At 43.0% G+C, this 18403-nt stretch overlaps 2 protein-coding genes across 2 annotated transcripts; one reads left to right on the top strand and one right to left on the bottom strand.

Annotated features, from left to right (window-relative positions):
* Positions 1–87: 87 nt before the first annotated feature.
* On the bottom strand, positions 88–3258 carry LOC117541770 (vesicular inhibitory amino acid transporter-like). The gene is made up of 2 exons (XM_034208946.1): positions 2875–3258; positions 88–2131 (listed from the first exon to the last, which is right to left on the bottom strand). The coding sequence occupies exons 1-2, from the start codon at positions 3256–3258 to the stop codon at positions 944–946; spliced, it is 1572 nt and encodes a 523-aa protein (XP_034064837.1). The 3' UTR covers positions 88–943.
* Positions 3259–12790: 9532 nt separating this feature from the next.
* On the top strand, positions 12791–18108 carry actr5 (actin related protein 5). The gene is made up of 9 exons (XM_034208922.1): positions 12791–13174; positions 13784–14022; positions 14207–14376; positions 14929–15146; positions 15364–15528; positions 15901–16002; positions 16175–16314; positions 16561–16693; positions 17165–18108. Exons 1-9 carry the CDS (start codon positions 12797–12799, stop codon positions 17480–17482), a joined length of 1863 nt encoding a protein of 620 aa, XP_034064813.1. The 5' UTR covers positions 12791–12796; the 3' UTR covers positions 17483–18108.
* The last annotated feature ends 295 nt before the right edge of the window (positions 18109–18403 follow it).

Raw genomic sequence — 18403 nt, 5'->3', positions numbered from 1 at the left:
GCAAATGTAGTTGTTCTGGAGAACATAACAATTAAAATAAAAAGGCTCCTCGGCCATCCCTGTCTACATTTCAAGGAAACATTAGAATCACCAGCCATAAAATATTTGATTTATTTATCTCTTAATTCAACAAATACTCTTGGTCTCACACACACCATGATTAGTTCCATTAAATCACATTTAACAAGTTCAATAGGAAGAGAATATTATCAGACATTTATTTTTTCATATAACACAATTAGGACCCACTTTGCACCAGCTTGCACTTTGAAATCACTTCATCCAGAATGACACTTGAAACACCAAGAAAACAAACAAGCCAACGAAGACTACTATAGGCAAAAGATGGAAAATAAAACACAAAAACGAACTGAAATAAATAAATTCTGTTTAAACAACTACACATACGGTTTTCATTGTTTATTATTATTATTATCCACCCAGCACCTTGTTGTCATATTTTCTCTGAAGTGGGATAAATGAAATATCAAGCAGCTCATAACATATTCACTCCATTGTTTTCACTTATTTCATTCCCAGATATAAACACGTACACACTCACAGTAAGACCCATGGCGGATATTTTCACTGGATCTTTGACAACTTTGCATGAAGACTGATACCTGGACATGTTAATCCCCGCGTATTCGCCACCCCCCACCCCCACCCCCTTTTTCATGCGGAGCTTGTGATCCTCTGTCCAGTGAATAAAACATGTTTTCTGGAATGATTAGACTACTTTACGATATGATTGTAGAGTTCATTATTGCACATTTTCACGAAGGCAAAATAAAAAGATGTACATTTCACACAAATAATCCTTCTCACGAGCTTCTTTGTCAAGTGGCTAACGTGATGTTGTAATAAGGTCTGCGTCATGACAACCTGCCAGAGTGCGGCATTTCAAGACATCACCATTCAATAAAGGTCATCTCTGAAGCTCTCAGTCGTGGAGATCGTACGTGTACGCCTCTATGAGCCCTTCAACCGAGTGAATGAAGCCAGATATGGCGCATATGCCCCCAATAACAAAAATGGCAACGTCGAAGAAGACGTGGTGCCACAGGAGCTTCCTCCACTGGAGCTTCAGGTGGAAGAGGCTTGGCAGGAGGAAGCACAGGCCAGCCCCGGTGAGGCTCCCAGTTAAACCCATAAGGAGGGCAAAATGGGGGACAAAGACGGCCATAAGCAGGGTGAAGACCACCAGGCCAATTCGCAGGCCCAGACCCCAGGATTTCAACTGCCCAGTAGGGCCGTAGCAGTCAGGGAACATGGCTCTCCCGCCATCCTGAAAAAAGGATTTCTCCAGGACCTCCACTGCAGCAAAGAAGGGCAGCGGGTAGGACAACAGCGCCTTGGACACGAGGAAGATGTTCACCACAGCCCGGATGGTGGAAGGCAGGTTATCTGTGATGACCTCTTTGGTGGCGTCTGCCCAAGTCAAGTACGCCACCAGGGCGAAGAGGCCCTTCAAGACGCAGGCGGAGATGTGAGTCCAGTCCATCATGCAGTGGAACTCGCTGGGTTTCGACATGTTTCCCTCCAGGGAGGGGAGGAAGATCTGGGAGGTGTAGCTGAACACGATGATGCCGATGGAGATGGGGAACTTCTTAACGTCGATGTAAAACTTGACCTTATCCCAGGCCCAGTCGCGTGCCCTGGAGAGGCAGTAGGCGATCACGAGGACGTTAATGACGAAGTGCGCGAGGGTGCAGAGCAAGCTGAACTTGGACACGGCCTTCAGGTTTTTCAGGAACGCGCACGGCAGGAGCGCGACCGTGGCCACCACGGACCAGGCTTTCTGGGAGACGGGGAACCCCGGGAAGCTGTTGACCATCAGGTTTCCGCTGACCACCACGTACAGGATGCACGTCATGACCAGCTCAATGATCTGAGCCACGTTCACGACGTGCCCGCCCAGCGCTGGGAAGCGGGGCGCGCAGCAGGCATTGGCGATGTCAACGTAGGAGTCCCTCACGCGCACTTGCCTTCCGTCCTCGTCCTCCTCATACAGACACGCGATTAGGATTTTCCCGGTGTAGCAGCACACCACCGCGGCGAAGATAATGAGGAAGAGACCGAGGTAGCCACCGTGGAGGATGGCGTACGGAAGGCCGAGGACGAACATGCCCTGCGGACAGAGAGGCGCAGTTAATGGACGAGGCCCGCATCACAGTGACAGGCCGAGCACCCGGCATGCAAGGGCTCAAACAGCTCACCTCTTACATAATAACAGTAACAAAAAAGGATATATATATTTTACAATGCATCGCAGAAAAGTCTTATTTATATTCATTTTCCATGTTTTCCTCACAAAATAAATGTTACCACAAGCCATGCCCTTGAAAATCGGCCCTTTCGTTTGAGCAGGCTGTGCTGGATCGAATTAACACAATTAAAAAGACAATGTAAAAACGAAATTTTAAATGAAATTGATTACATTTTCAATTTGATGGAGACGCTGATAAGCACGCGCAGGGCCATTCAGCCTCGGGACTATCAAAGGCAGCAGGCCCGGCCTGCAGCCCCACTGATAAAAAGATTTGAATACATAAATCCTAACACCCATTGGATGCAACGAATCCACTCTCAAACCATGAAATAAACGTTGAATTGAAGCCTGCATTAAATCATGATAACATTTAAAATGTTTAAAGACATTTAAAGCTCAGCATATTTGTTAGAACATATTGCTTTATTCTTATCTTGGATAATGTGAAATCATGCGCATCCCACTCTAAATACAATCTGGAATTCTAGAAATAAATCTTAAAAAATGAAAATCTTCAAGGTGACTTTTGGTCCTGGTGCAGGCCTCAGCCATGCACCAGACGGGGTCTCAGCATGCAGACATGCAGGATGAGAGCAGTTTACCTGGATGGCGTTGGTGACGTTCCAGCCTGCTTCCCACGTCGTGATCTTTGGCTTCTCCTCGTCCAGAGAGCCTCCTGTCTTCAGGCCTGGCGCGTGGCCGGTGCCGTCTCTCTGGTAGTGGCTGTCTCCATCCAGCTCCCCCTCGCCCTCGCCCTCCACCTGTCCCCCCTCATCTTCTCCCTGGAGGACATCCATTTGCATCCCTTGCCTGTAGTCATAATCCAAGTCGTCGCACTCGGCGAACCCCACACCCTCCTCGTCCGTGGCGGCCTGGAAGCCCAGCCGGGCGAACACCCCGCTGACCTTGGCCTGGGATTTGTTGGACACCGTGTGGGCCGCATTGGTCAGCTTGTTGGAGAGCTTGTGTCGTATTAGGTGAGCCATCGTTACCCCAATAAATTACGTTCTTCAAGTGAAAATGATACTACCGAGTAAAGAGCAGAGAGGCAGATGCATGCAGGGTGATTGTTCTCTTGTTTGAGCTGCTACAGTAAAGTCATGCCTGTTGCCTCTTCGATGTCGTCGCAAAGTAAGCTTACCCTCCGTTTCATCCAAACCGTTAACAATCCTCAGCCGCTTTTCTTTGCTTGCTCATCCATAGTACTCCCTCAAATAATGCTCCTTGGTATCTGCATCAACGAAGCAACGCCCCAAAAAAGAGACAGTAGGGAAATTGGTCCTAATTTGTCTTTTTAAAAAAAATAATATATATCTATATATATATCTATATATATAGATATATATATATATCTATATATATATATAAGTTAGCACTTTTTTTCAGTTGGGCGTCCTGTGGAGCACGAGCGCTGGAATATCTGACTGCATCACCGAAAAGAGAGGAGCGTGCACGTGTCCGCATAGAGTGGCAGAGAAACAGCTCGCGCACAACATAACTGTAACGAGAGAGAAAGAGGGAAAGGGAGAGAGGGAGGGAGAGAGAGGGAGAGAGAGGGAGAGAGAGGGAGAGAGAGAGGGAGTAAGAGAGGGAGAAAGAGAGAGACTTTAATTCACCAGTAGAGTAATCACGACTCGCGTCGCGAGGATAACCCGGGCATTTAAAGACATTATTACAGAATCGCTCGTGACATTGCCATGAATGAAGAGATCAAACATTTCACCTGATTTCATGTCAACAGGTCAAAATGCTTTCAAACCAAATAGTCATGCTCAATAACTCTCAAACAAAACACCCTGCATTTATTGAATTAAAACATAGTCTTCATTTGTTTACATTCTTACAGAGCTACAGTTGTATTTTCAAAATGTTCGATGTGTTCAATGCAGCAAATAAAACGCCGTCTATATGAATTCACCTTATAGACTTTTTTTCGTTAGACAAAATGTTGACTGTTCCGTCTGACCTGCTCAAATGTATTTTAACATGTGAAATACATCTTACATTGTGAACTGAAGCAGGCGAACTGCAACATATGCGTCACACAGAGCCGCAGTAGCATATCGGTGCATGGGTATTTTCTGTAATGTCAAGACAAAAGGCCTTATATTTCAAGGGTAGATTAATATTTTTAAGGAATTATGAAATTACATTTTTTAATTTGATGGTATAGACAGAAAATATTTCAATGCACATTCCAATATTTTAATTTGATGTGTTCTTATAAACAGACCGGGGGGGGGGGGGGGGGGGGGGAATGCATGTATTGCCATACAAAATGGGCCCTATCTTAAATGTAAAACATTTAAATGATTGCCAAAATGATTTTCCGATCTGCTTGTTTATATTTTTGACAAATGCATACGTGTACAGATTTTAAGTTTCCAGCTCATTAAACAGCTTGATGCAGATAAGCATGTTCAGCAGGCTGTGAAGGGATGCAACTCGTTGCTGATATGATGAACATCCTGCAGCTGGCCTGCATTCCGCAGAGCCCGACAGCACCACGGAAAGCTCCTTAAACACTGAAAGAAAAAACAGGTTAGACTCCTCCTCAGCCTTTTTACTTTCAAACTGAGTAAAACAAAAAACAGAATCCACCCATTTATCATGCACTAAAACCCATATTTATTTGTGATCTTGTATATTTACTAAATGTCTGCAGTGCACATTGGAAACAAATCTCAAGGGTAAAGTCATTTCCTCTCAACTCTAATCCTCGGGAAGAAGCACCTCGTCTCTTTCTCCATAATCTGCTGTGACACGGCTGAGCAAATGTGTCATCACATTTTTGCAGCCTGCTAGCAGATATGTAGCCCGCTGCGGCATAAAGGCTGCAAAATAAAATGGTTTCTCTCTCAAAGCCGTTTCTAAGCTTTTCATTAGGGAATACGAGGTTGATTGAAATGGTCAAACAGAGACATGTTGGAAGAAATGCAATATATTACGGGCAGCATTGCAAGACAGAAAAACGCAACATGGATGGTCTAAATTTAGAAACCAGCCAGAGGACAGAGAAAGTTCCGCATATTTTCATGCTTGGCTTGTGCTGCTTTGCCAGCTGCTATTTGTGCTCAGGCCAACACAATGTTTGTTAGTGAGTGTGTGTCATCCATGTCTGGGGGTATGTGCGCCCACGTGTTTGTGTGTGTGTGTGTGTGTGTGTGTGTGTGTGTGTGTGTGCGTGTGTGTGTGTGTGTGTGAAGCAGGGAGAGTCCTTGAGGCGTCTCTCCCTCCCCCATCACATGCACAGACCCCGGGCTGACGCTGGGACAGAGGATCCGCAGCAAATGTCACACACACGCGCACACACAAAAACGCAAGCACGCGAAATACATGCTGCCTCACCCTAACTATGAACAAAATAATACTGCGTTTACATCTTCAAATATGAAAGAAATACACGCAGAAAAATAACGTTGTATAAACATAATATTGTTTGCGAATATTAATAATATAATATAAATAATATCGATATTGAAAAAAACAAAATTCTCTCTTCCAGATATAGCCTACTTCCTCACGACAAAATGGATTTTCAGTCAGCCTTTTTTCTCTGAAATTGCTTTTTTTGTGGTTGCTGGGGCGACCAATTTAGCTTCTAAGGCTACAAAGAGAAGGATTAATTCAGGCTCATGCGTGTGTGAGAGAGAGAGAGAGAGAGAGAGAGAGAGAGAGAGAGAGAGAGAGAGAGACGGCAAGAGACACTCAGAGATGGGAGTGTATGTTCGCAAGAACGCCCGTTTGAGTGTGTTTATGGGTGAGTGTAGGCCTGAGATACGGAGGGGCTTAAAGCTTCGTCTAACAGCCGTGCAGTGCTGACTGCAAGCAATAATCTCTGATAGTTGCCATGGCCACAGTAATTGGACAGGGTATGTGCATGTGTGTGTGTTGAGATTTTAGAAAACTGCCTGGGTGGAAGGAAAATTAAAACATTTAAGACACAAACCTTTAGTTTGACTGTAACAAACAAAAAACAAACATTAGATGAGCACTTTGTCTGAAATGTCTCAAGAAATTAGTTTAGACCATAACAATATACATGTTCCACACACACACACACACACACACACACACACACACACACACACACACACACACACACACACACACACACACACACACACACACACACACACACACACACATTACCTGTGCGACTGTGGCTGCGAGGGAGTGTGGTCGTCTTTCAACCAGAAGGTTCGATCCCAGCCCGTGCAGCCAACATGTCGATGTATCCTTGGGCAAGATACTTAACCCTGAGTTGCTCCTGATGGCATGGCCAACGGTGTGTGAATGTTAGGTCCTAGAGCAAGTGGTACTGCTCTGTATGAATGGGTGTGAATGGGTGAATGACATGTAGTATGTAAAGCGCTTTGAGGGGTCGTAAAGACTGGATAAAACGCTATATAAGTACAGTCCATTTACCATTACAAATACTAATTGGTATAGTAGAAATATCCTCTCTCTTTCTCACACAAAAATCAGTGGTGCTGTCCATGGTGCTGCAGTGTCAGATGTGACTGTTTTTCTGAGGCATATTGAAACTACCAGGGCCCCTTGTAACAATTTCACAGAGCACCAACTGAGTATTATTGTGGTCTAAAAAGTGTTTTAACTACTTTGACTGATCACACATGCACACAACTAAATACTAATAAATTAAAATGCTAGTATTTTTAGAAAAATACCTCAAACACATACATGAATGCATGTATAGTGGCAGGTGCACAAACACATTAATCACTCATTGGCCCAAAAATATCTGCTTGGCTTACAGGGTCAGAGACTGAAGAGAACGATAGTGACAGATTATTTGTGTGTGTGTGTGTGTGTGTGTGTGTGTGTGTGTGTGTGTGTGTGTGTGTGTTTGCAGGCGTGACAGGGTGTGGAGGAGTCATGGAGGTTGCGGGGGGTTTTGTCCGCAGTGTGGCTCTGATATATCAGAAGTGCTCAGAGTCACGATCGTTACATAAACTGGCCTCTCCTCCTTCTTCTGTCATTCCTTCACTCTCTCTCCCACACACACACACACGCACGCAAACACACACACAAATACAATACACACATACACACTAAGCTTTCTATTTTCTAGTCTGTGTTCAGCCTCTGACTCCCACAATTCACGTTATAATTTACGTCAGAAGTTTTGGGTGAATTAAGGTCATCCCAATAAACGTACACAAGGCCGCTAATATGAATTTGAAATGGAAAAAAGGACTCATGTTTACAAAAGCAATTATGTGTTTTCATGGCGGACTGAATGGAAATGACTTCATAATGCTGTGATTCATAATCACAAACATAATCGTCACTGACAGATGTTTTTTTATCTTGCGAAGAGCATCGTGCCTCCACAAAACAGCCTTTGGGGGGGCGGTGAAAACCCTCAATATGTTCTGGAAGTGAGCATGCCAATGTACCCTTGTGCAATAAAAAATGCACTTATACAAAAATATATCATATAAATAAGAAAGTATTAAGTTAACTCAGGTATTTTATTTTCTACACATTTCTCTTTTAAAACACATCAGTTTCAGAAGGGACTACCAAAGATGTAAAAGATACATAAAAAGAATAATGATAAAGTAATACAAAAAAAGAAGACATTATTTAATTGTTTAATTATTCATAAACACTAAACATGTTTAGACCCTATTCAACATTTCCCCCTTCCTTCCCCTCCCCGTCAGTGGGAAATCACAGTCTGCTCATTCCTCCACAAAATGGAGGCTGCCTGGCATCACGCGTGGCAGTCCCAGAGTGCTTGTAGCCTATTAGTTCCCCCTGCGCCTCATCACCGCTGGATGACAAGCACAACAAGCAGAGGGCTGCGAGCGTCGTGCACGGACAGCGACACAATGTCACGTCTTGCCTCCTGGGAGGGATGGACGTCAATGTGTGTGTGTGTTGGAGAGGAGAGAGACTTGGTGGGGGTTCATTTGAGTTTGTGACCGTATGTGCATGTTTGTGTGGGTGGGGATGTGTGTGTGTGTGTGTGTGTGTCTTACCAGTGGGTATGTAACCGTGTGTGTGTGCGAGAGGGTGAGCTGACCCAGATCTGCTTATTAGCATCAGGAGGAGGGGGCCGGCAGTCACTTAGAGCTTTGTGCCTGAGCAGTGAACTGTGCTCGTGCTTCAGTGACACACCATCAAGCTTCATACAGTAACACTCCTCCCACACACTTCCCTTCCTTCATCCCTTTCATCCTCTGCTCCCAAATGTATGTGCTACCCAGGAAATAAACCCACCCGGAAAACACACTTTAGCACTCATTACTTGCATTTTCTTAAGGCCAATGTCAAGGTAAAACAATGGCAATATTAGACATCATTAATTTAAAAATGTAATTATTCCTAAGAGAAGGAATTAAATGTATCCAAATGTGTAATTCAGTTGGGGCATTCCCACTAAATGTAAATATAGCAGTAGATTGAGTGAAATGTTCAAACGGGAGAAGCTATGAAATATGACTGCATTCTCTCTGCACTCTCCAGCACTATTTTTATACATACATGCCTGACCTTTTTGTCATATCTGAGGTTTTGATAAGTATTAAAATGTGCTGTGGGGTGGACAGCAGATTCTCTAAAAACACTGAAAATTCACTTAAATTAAATATTGTATGTCAACAGATTTCACATTACTTGGGTTAGTTGAAAGCAATAATTAGGTTTAAATACAAAATATTAGGTTCAACTCAATATTATTGCCGAATACAGTTGTGAGAAATTTGTTGACATAATACATATAATTAAAAGTCAACATTTCAGTTTTCTCAGTGTAAAGATGGATTCGCAGATTAATGTGGCAGCATTAAAGGGCTCTAACAATCAGTCATTTCAAATTTGCTTTTACGATTTGCACTGGTCAGCACGTCAGCACATATAAAACATATTTAAAACAAGGCAAGAACAAATTCAGCCAATCATTGAAATAGGTATGAAAACTGCTATGATAAACAAAGTGTCAAATATTCTGTAAGAACAGCAGGCAGCAGTATTTGTGTAGCCTGTTTGGTAAATGTGTTAGCTTACTGTAGCCAAATAAACTAAAGCTACTCTTGAACCATTAGAGCATTGTTAATTGCTTTAGATCATGCAGTTCAGGATAACCTAAATCAGAGTTTGAGATTTCCCACATGAGCCGAGCATTGAGGGAATGGTCTGAGTTTTTGCAGACTGGGGTGTGTGTACAGTGTGCAGGTGTCCCACATCACCAGCTGAGGCTTCACTCGGTCAGCTGAGAGTAACAGGAGGGCAGACGGAGAGGAATCAGGGATCTCAGGGCCTGAGGGGAAATGTCTGTTCACATGGTTTCAATCTGGCTTCAAAATGTTCTCCTACATTTCTATCATATTTTTCAGTTCACCCAACATTTGATGATAAGAGAATGGCAGTGAAACATCCCTTTTTAATTGCATATTCACCAGAAATGGCTCTGAAAAATACGTTTAATATTACATTATTTATTGAAAATTGAGATTTTTGGCTCTCTCCACTAAAGAAATTGAAATGCACAGCATGAGTTCCATCCGACTGGGCAACAATAGTCAATCTAAAAAAGGTAATCTAAAATATAGTATTGCAGTTTCCTACCTAGCATGTTTAAATATGAAAAAGAAGATTTTAAATGTGATGCTTATACAGATCCTGACCGAAAAAATAAATAGGCATTTCCTTGAAATCTACTAGAATGAAACAGTGTGTCTTAAATGTCCCATGACATGCTTTTCCGGTTATTACCCGTCCCCTTGTGTGTTATGTAGCTTTTTATGCATGTAAACGGTCTGCAAAGTCACAAACCCTCAAAGTACTGTAGCGAGTAAAACTAACACAGAAAAGACCTGTCTATGCTGCCCCAGAACGCCTCGTTGGAGATTTTCTTTTTCCATTTTTTTCTTCCGGGAACCAAGTGACGTAACGACGACCCCTCCGCGAATTGGTCCAAATGGACCAATCCGCGGAGCTCTTCACACACGCACTCAGCCTTATCTAAACACACAGGGGCCCTTTCTCAATCGCGAGGATACTGGCTTGGTAGTCGCGTACTTCCAAGTCACTTCCTTCAGAAACTAAGCAAGTAGGCTTCCAAGCCACGGCTTCGGAAAATGAAGAAGAATGGAACAGGCTAACAAGTGTGCCACTCTCTCAAACGGTTTCAACATAAACTGTACCGAAAATAAATATACCTCACGATCAGTGGCGAGCCGTCAGGGCCCTCTAGGCCCTCTGTGAGGGCCTAAGATATTCTAAAAAATAATATTTGAAAACATTAAAAAAAAAACATTTTTTAAAAAATATTATTTTTTATATTTTGTTGTTGTTATATTTTTCATTAGTTTTACCAAAAATAACTTGATTTAATTGTATTTAAAATAATATTTCCAAAGAAATAAATCCTTCGAATCTGCCTGTTCAGTTCTGTTGGAATGTGAAGGCTTAAATGCCGTCTCTGCGAGTTATGTGAAGACGGGAGGGCTTGTTGGTCCCTCTCTACATTCACAGAGGGCCAGCTATAGTAACTCAATGAGAGAGTAATGTCAAATGACAGTACAATTGACCAATCATATCTTCCCTCTAAATGGGCGGGCTTTATTTTCACGGACTTTATGACAGGTTCCGCCCGCTGTGAGGTCTATGCAAGAGGTGCAGTGACGCGTCCTAAAACCCGGAAGTAAGCTGCGCTCGGATTCCCTCGACAGAAAGCAATGGGATTTCTCCATAGGATTTTAGAAGATAGCTTGAAATAAGGTCTGTGGAAAACGAACCTGTTAGATAAATTCACGTTTTGTTCAGCCGGATAATATCCACATGTCTACCCTACTTTTATTATTTTCGAATCATAAATCTAATCGATAGATTTATGATCGATAGATTTATAATTAGCATAAATTCGTTAATGATGGCACATGTCAGTGATAGTGATGACATCGTTGCGAAATTATTAACCGACTCATTTTCAAGATTGAGTTACAATGATAAACTGGAGTGGCAAAGGATCAGCTGAATGACCCGCAAGTGCTTCATCCAAAAGGACAGGAGGATAGACTTTGTGTTTAAGTGATTTGATCATCAAAGGTAGGCCTAAGTCATTTTCAATGTGGGCCGCCGTGCCGACTTAATTCATTTGTAATTGTTACTTGGCTGTGGGTGCCCTGTCATGATAGGTGTTTATATAAATGGTGTTGTTTTGTGTGGTATTGGGTCGCTGTCATTGATGCGTTTTGCACCCCGGGCCGCTGTTTTGATATTCCGCTGAAGTAAACGCTGTGACGTAATATCTCTTCTTTTTTTTCGAGGGAGGGGGTCAGAGGGCCTAGGTATAAAAGTCACGGCTGCTCACGATGTCTATCTAATTATGAACTTGTGGGGGTTTTAAGGACGCGAAGTCTACCCATGTGCAGCCTCGAAATTTCCCCCAAACCAAGGGCGCGGCCTCGGTGGAATTCCAAGTATACTGGAGATTGGAACAGTACTTTGGCGGCACTCGATGACGTAGCATCCTTGAAATATTGGCTTGGAAGCCAGTATCCTCGAGATTGAGAAACGGCCACGGTGTTTCTCAATCTCGAGTAAAGCTGCTCCAGAGCCACTATTTCAAGCATAATACGTCATCGAGTGCCGCCGAAGTACTGTTCCAATGTCCAGTAGGCTATACTTGGAAATCTACCGAGCCCGGCGTACTTCGTTTGGAGAAATGTCGAGGCTGCACATGTGTAGACTCCGCGGTCTTAAAATCCCCACAATGCTTTGCGCACGGACCAATTTCCCCAAATCTGTGGCGGAAAATGTAAGGCGGGGCCTCTCATATGACGCACACCTGCTAGCCTGTTCCACTCTTTGGCCGTTTCACAATCGCGAGGATGCTAGCTTGGTATTCGCGTACTTCCAAGTCACTTCCTTCAGAAACGAAGCAAGTATGGGAGGGGAGGAGGGGGCAGGAGCTCCAACAAGCCGTTTAGGACAGAGAGTGAATACACATACTATACAGAGATGCTGTATGAGAAACCAATGTGAGTTTGGAAAATTGCACAATATAAATATATTCTAGTAGACCTCAACAATGGAATTATGATCAGTAGAGATGGCCAAGACATGGGACCTTTAATTCAGAGTGACTTGGGCTCAAAGAGTGTATTACGCCATCTGGTGGTAGAATATCGAAACAAATTTCACAACTTTGAATATGTAAATGCTTAGAAATACGACAATAACACACACAACACATTCGTATACTGCCTAATAAGTGTGTTTAGTTGTAAAGAATAAAAAAAACATACGAATGTATATGTGCCACACTTTGAAACAAGCAAAAACATCACTATTGTTGTCCTCGTTTATATTACATTTATCAAAAATATATACATTTCTACTCTGATATTTTTCTTTATATTGCTGTAGATTTTGCAAGCGGATTCACTGGCTGTATGTTGAAATAGTGTATTTAAAATCAACTGGGAACCATCAGTGGGTGACACACAGACTCCACTCGAATGTATTTTGCAGTAACGCACTTCCAAAATGGCTTCCAAACATGAACCGGTGTATCAAATCTTCTCTTTCCAGGACTTTAAATCCTCTCCCGACCCGATTTATGAACCCCCCTCCCAGAGTCTGGCCCCCACAGCGGCCCCCATAGTGATCGATAACGGCTCCTTCCAGACCCGGGCCGGCTGGGCGCTGGAGGAGCGCGAGGCTCCGCGGCTTATCTTCAAGTCGGTGGCCGCGCGAAGCAGGGGGGCCGCGCGCAGCGAGACCCAGATCGGTAACGACATCCCGAACCTGGAGCCGCTGCGGTGGCTGCTCAAGAGCCAGTTCGACCGAAACGTGGTGGTCAACTTCGAGATCCAGGAGCTCATGTTCGACCATGTGTTCGCTCACCTGGGGATCGGCTCTGAGGTTAGTGCTGCACGGGGACTGGGGGAGAGACCCCGGGGGTTCGTTAAGGTTGGGGTCTTCGAAAGACGTTCACTCTGGATCTAGCTGCGTGTTCTTCCGCAGTTTCACAATTTCAGAGGGAAATTATTTCACGTCCTGGCCCGCGCTTTTAAGGACAGGGTTTCACCTAGGGACCATCAATAAAGTATTGTTTCAATGACACAAAACTAATGATAATGTCAATACTTCCGTGTTAACTTGCTCATATCAATTACTTTTAAGATATATTAAATGTGTCTTATTTGGAAACCATTTTTGTATTATTTGTACTGATGTGTTAATTAAAATCAAACATTGAATTACCTTTTTTCAATATATTCTGTCCTGTCACACATTGACTCCATATTACTGTGCCTAACAAGTAGGAGAGATCTCTCTTTATTGGACTTCTTCCATTATATACAAATATTGCGAGGAAAATTAAGCAATGAGAGCACAAAGAGATTTTTTTTTTAAGTGAATATAAAGTAATGCATGCTGATAATGTATGGCCAATATGGTTTTATCTGTCACTGTCTACATCAGTCTACCTGACAACCAGTCAATGTTACTCTCTCCATGCTTTTGTAGGGCAGTGTGTCACAACCCATCGTCGTGACAGAGGCGCCCTGCAACCCGCTGCACTGCCGGCAGATGATGTCAGAGCTGCTGTTTGAGTGTTACCACGTCCCGTACGTCTCCTATGGAGTGGACAGTCTGTACAGTTTCTACCACAATAACACCCAAAGGAGCGTCCAGCCGCCTCACACCGGCATCGTTCTGTCCTCAGGATACCACTGTTCACACATCCTGCCGGTCATTAATGGCAGGTGAGGAAGCCTTTTATATGTGGTCTGTTTGTCCTTTTCTAGAGTTCACTTTATATATTCTTACTTGTTTTGTTTTTCTCCAAGAAAGGATTTTTCCTGTCTGTCCTTGATCCCCAAAATGGTTAAGGACTCTCATCATGCATCATACAAACATTTCGCGATTTTTATATGGTTTTGATTCCAGGTTTGACGCAGTGAACTGTAAGCGTATGAACGTGGCTGGGAGTCAGTCAGCGTCCTACCTGCAGCGCCTCCTCCAGCTGAAATACCCTGGTCACCTCGCTGCTGTCACTCTGAGCCGTGTGGAGGAACTGCTGCATGAACACAGTTACATTGCTGAGGATTATCAAGACGGTATCTTTTATATCTTAAATGTTTTACTTTACCAGTATATTTTTATTTACATTTAAAGTCTTTTTTTTTCTATTCCTGGCCAAGGTTGCAGCATAAGGTTTTCAAATAAAAGCACAAACAACAGACCTAAAACCTAAAAGTACAAAGTAAAACAAAGACAAAATAAAAGACATTTCACATAAATAGTATGCAGGTTCAAGGAATGATGTACAGAATTGTCTGGAAGCTAATGATATTTTTCAGAGTCACTAGATATCATAAATAAGGAGGCTGTTTGTGTAATGTTATTATAAGGAACACAAGCCAAGTTTCTTATACAAACTGCAGTAATGTGGACGAAAGCCTAAATTACAGACAAATGGCACCAAAGCATTGTACACTAAACATATAATAGAAAGCATACGTACAGTAATTGCAAGTTTTTAGTTGATTATTTAATAAAAACACAGACATTCATTTTTTTCCCTGTGGCCAGAAGGGATTCAGGTAGTCAACTTTCTTCCTTTCTTTTTTAATTGACTTTCCATTCCCTTCTTGTTTCGTTCTCCCCAGAGCTGGAGAAGTGGCGCAGCCCAGAGTTTTATGAGCGGGAGGTTCACCGGATGCAGCTCCCCTTCTCGGGGAAGGTGCCGGGCGGTTCTGTGAGCGTGGAGGAGCGGCACGAGAGACGAGCTCAGCAGCTCCGACGGCTCCAGGAGATCAACGCTCGCCGGCGGGAGGAGAAGCTGCTGCAGGACCAGGAGAGGCTGGACAGACTGATGGGCGTGCAGGCAAGAGGCCTATTCTATCATACAAAGTGTATTCTTTAGGTCTTTAAGATGACTTTTATATGTGTAAGACGTGAGATTTAATAAACTGCAGGAAGACTTACATCCGACAATCACGTGATAAAAGATGAACTGTATACTAGGACAAATACTCTAAAACATCCACAATTTAAAAAGTAGCGTTAACTCCTTTGTTTTTGATTTGATGTTGGTTATTCAGGAGCTGCTGGAAGACGGCCTGCTGGATCACTTTCATAAGAACCTGGTAGAACTCAACATGGACTCTGCAGAAGAGCTGCAGTCCTACATCAACAAACTGCAGCTGGCTGTGGAGCAGGGCCGACACAAACTGCTGCACAGCGACGGAGCAGAGGGCAAGACGGAGGTGGGTCATATATACAGTATATATATACATAGATATATAAAAACTTCTCTACAGGTTAGATATGTAAATGCTTTAACCAACAATAAAATGCTTTCCAACAGGACAAACAACACTTTAGTGTCCACAAAAGTAATCAGAATACTTTAATTATCTCAGGAGGAATTGGGTTTCATATTAGTTGTCCCGTTATAGAATAAAATAAAATAAAAATATTTAAATGACATAATGGAAGAGTAATGACGCTGATCCATGTAGGAGCCACAGAGCTGAGATCACATTCAAATGTAATAATAATGAATGATCTGCATGTCATCACGCTGGATGTGCTGCAGCTGACATGAAGCCTGAGGCTGTTCTCTTGCTCTCTGCCAGGTGTCTGAGCTGGAGCACCCCATGGACGAGGGAGACGGCGTGGCGCTGATGGACCCCGACTTCCCTGAGGACACGCTACCAGAAAAACCTGCTCATGTTCAGGTAGTGGCACAGAGACTCAGGATTACATAAAGATTTAGATCCTCATTAATGCTGCGCAGGAAGCTGTCTGCCTCTTTACTGTGTGGCAGAACGTTTGTCCTGTGTTTTTTGTTTTTGAGTCAGCGATGAAGCACACTTAGCTCAAAAGCTGAACATTTGGTCTTGTCTCCAGCCCGTGTTCAACATGGCGGAGTACCACCAGCTGTTCGTAGGGACGGAGCGCCTGCGATGTCCAGAGCTCCTCTTTCAGCCCTCGCCGACAGGAGAGGAGCAGATGGGACTGATGGAGGCGCTGCAGTATGTCCTGGCCAGGTAATGATACAGAAGGACAGGTGTATGCACAAAACACACGGCATATACAATAAGGTGTATGTGAACACATAGCCATATGCTAATGAAATCCTGCAGACACAACCAACATATTCTTTCTTATTTGATCTAACACAAAAATACTGTATTTTCGCCCTCTCCTTTTAGCATATTAAACACATTATTTCTCATATTAACTTGTTTGTATTAGAAAACGACATGTGAAACAGATGTCATATTGTCATACAGGTACACTCCAGAGCAGCAGGAGGCGCTGGTGAGCAATGTGTTTCTGACAGGAGGGAACATGCTGTACCCTGGGATGAAGGAGAGAGTGGAGAGAGAGCTGCTGGCTATGAGGCCCTTCCAGTCACAATTCAAGGTATAAGGTCCCTTTAAAACCCTATTTATCACCACACACTTCTAAAGGGTCAAACCACCCACTTCTGAACCACCGCCTTCTTCCTCGATACTGATGTTGACCAATAAAGAAATGTCTTGGTTTTTTTGTTTCTGAGATTGATATACTGTATATACGGTAGTTCCGAGCAAATGATACAGGTACAAATATTCTGAACTGGAACTTGATTTTTTTCTTTGTTTGCACAGAATATAACCTATCCATAATGTAACTTAATTAAGAAGTATAGTTAAAAGTAAAGTAAATAGTTCAAAGTAAACCCTAACCCATAATCGAGCTAAAAGTTCCCGAGGCCATTCTGCCAAAATGCTCCGAATGTAATCTTGGTGTAATAACATAAATTCACTGAATGAATGCCGAAGTTAATTGAATGGTAGAAAATACTAGACCCTCTTTATTAATGCATCTGAACTGTGACTGGCTCTTTTCTAGGTAACCATGGCGTCGCAGCCGGCCCTGGACGCTTGGTACGGGGCGAGGGACTGGGCGTTGGAGCACCCAGCGGGGGGGGAGGGCTGGATCAGCAGGCAGGAGTACGAGGAGAAGGGAGGCGAGTACCTCAGCGAGCACTGTGCCTCCAACCTCTTTATTCCCATGAAACTCGTCAAACCACTTCTTGCTCGCCCCGCCGAGCCCTCGGTTACCATGCCGACATCAACTGTCCCTTCTGCTGCTGTCACCACGGTTACGCCTGCCCTTACTCCATCCTGTTCTGCTGTTACTGCTGATGTTTCTATGGTTGCCTCCTAAACTGGGACCTTTCCTTTACCACAACTAAATGATGTTCAAAGAATTCCGAAAGTCCTTTTTGTTGAGGGGAAGTGTTTACCTTTTCGGTGCACCCACTTTCATTTGACTACTTTGTGACCTCTAATCTTTCCCACAATGCCTTTCAACAACACCTAACAAGCAGGTTTGAACTTGATGCATACAAAGGTCAAAAAGAACAAGGTCTTTTTTGTTGTTTATCAGAATATATGTGATCCCGAACATTATTGTCAATTCAAGTATTATCTCAATACTTTGAGTACCAACAAAGTCACCATTTCCATCTTTTAACCTGTCTGTTCTCAATATTCCTTTATCTGCGTTTTGTCTCTGACTTTTGTAACCTCCTGACTGAGTTAGCTTTGTTTTCTTTTCATAATGCTAGGCTACATCACATTCATATTGAATGGTCATCAAATTAATGATCTTAAAAAGGACAATGGTTATATTTTGTATATGTAAATAGATTTTGTTTTTGTATGTTTGTAAAATATATTTTCACCAATGCAAACATCTGTTGGCTTTTGATTGAATGACGAGTGGAGAGTCAAGTATGGCAGCTTTCTACAGAAGTGACCCAATGTCTAATAAATCAATTAGTTCTTGAAGAACTCCCCTCTCAGTTTTCCAGGCCACAGTTTTTCAACCAAGATTTGAAACCATTATCAATTTACAACTTAAAAAAAAAAATCAAAAACATATCCTCACTTACGAAAAGCTGCGACCAGAGAAACTTCAATATTTGTGCACGATTAATAACTAAAACTTCAACAAATCATTGATCATTCATTTTCAGTGCAGACAAACATCTCCAAGCTTTAACCAGTGCAAAACAGATTGGCATTAATAGAATAGACCAGATCTATGTGACAGTGTGTACTGAGCCTTTGAAAGCAGTATGTA

This window comes from Gymnodraco acuticeps, unplaced genomic scaffold (assembly GCF_902827175.1).
Source record: "Gymnodraco acuticeps unplaced genomic scaffold, fGymAcu1.1, whole genome shotgun sequence".
Taxonomy (NCBI): domain Eukaryota; kingdom Metazoa; phylum Chordata; class Actinopteri; order Perciformes; family Bathydraconidae; genus Gymnodraco; species Gymnodraco acuticeps.
The sequence above is the reverse complement of the archived record's forward strand: the minus strand, read 5'-3'. Positions and strand labels throughout refer to the sequence as shown.

Coding starts and splice junctions, on each gene's coding strand:
- LOC117541770 (XM_034208946.1), bottom strand. CDS start 3,258: ATGGCTCACCTAATACGACACAAGCTCTCCAACAAGCTGACCAATGCG. Junction 2,132..2,874: donor ACGTCACCAACGCCATCCAG/GTAAACTGCTCT, acceptor CTCTGTCCGCAG/GGCATGTTCGTCCTCGGCCT.
- actr5 (XM_034208922.1), top strand. CDS start 12,797: ATGGCTTCCAAACATGAACCGGTGTATCAAATCTTCTCTTTCCAGGAC. Junction 14,377..14,928: donor TGCTGAGGATTATCAAGACG/GTATCTTTTATA, acceptor CGTTCTCCCCAG/AGCTGGAGAAGTGGCGCAGC. Junction 15,147..15,363: donor ACAGACTGATGGGCGTGCAG/GCAAGAGGCCTA, acceptor TTGGTTATTCAG/GAGCTGCTGGAAGACGGCCT.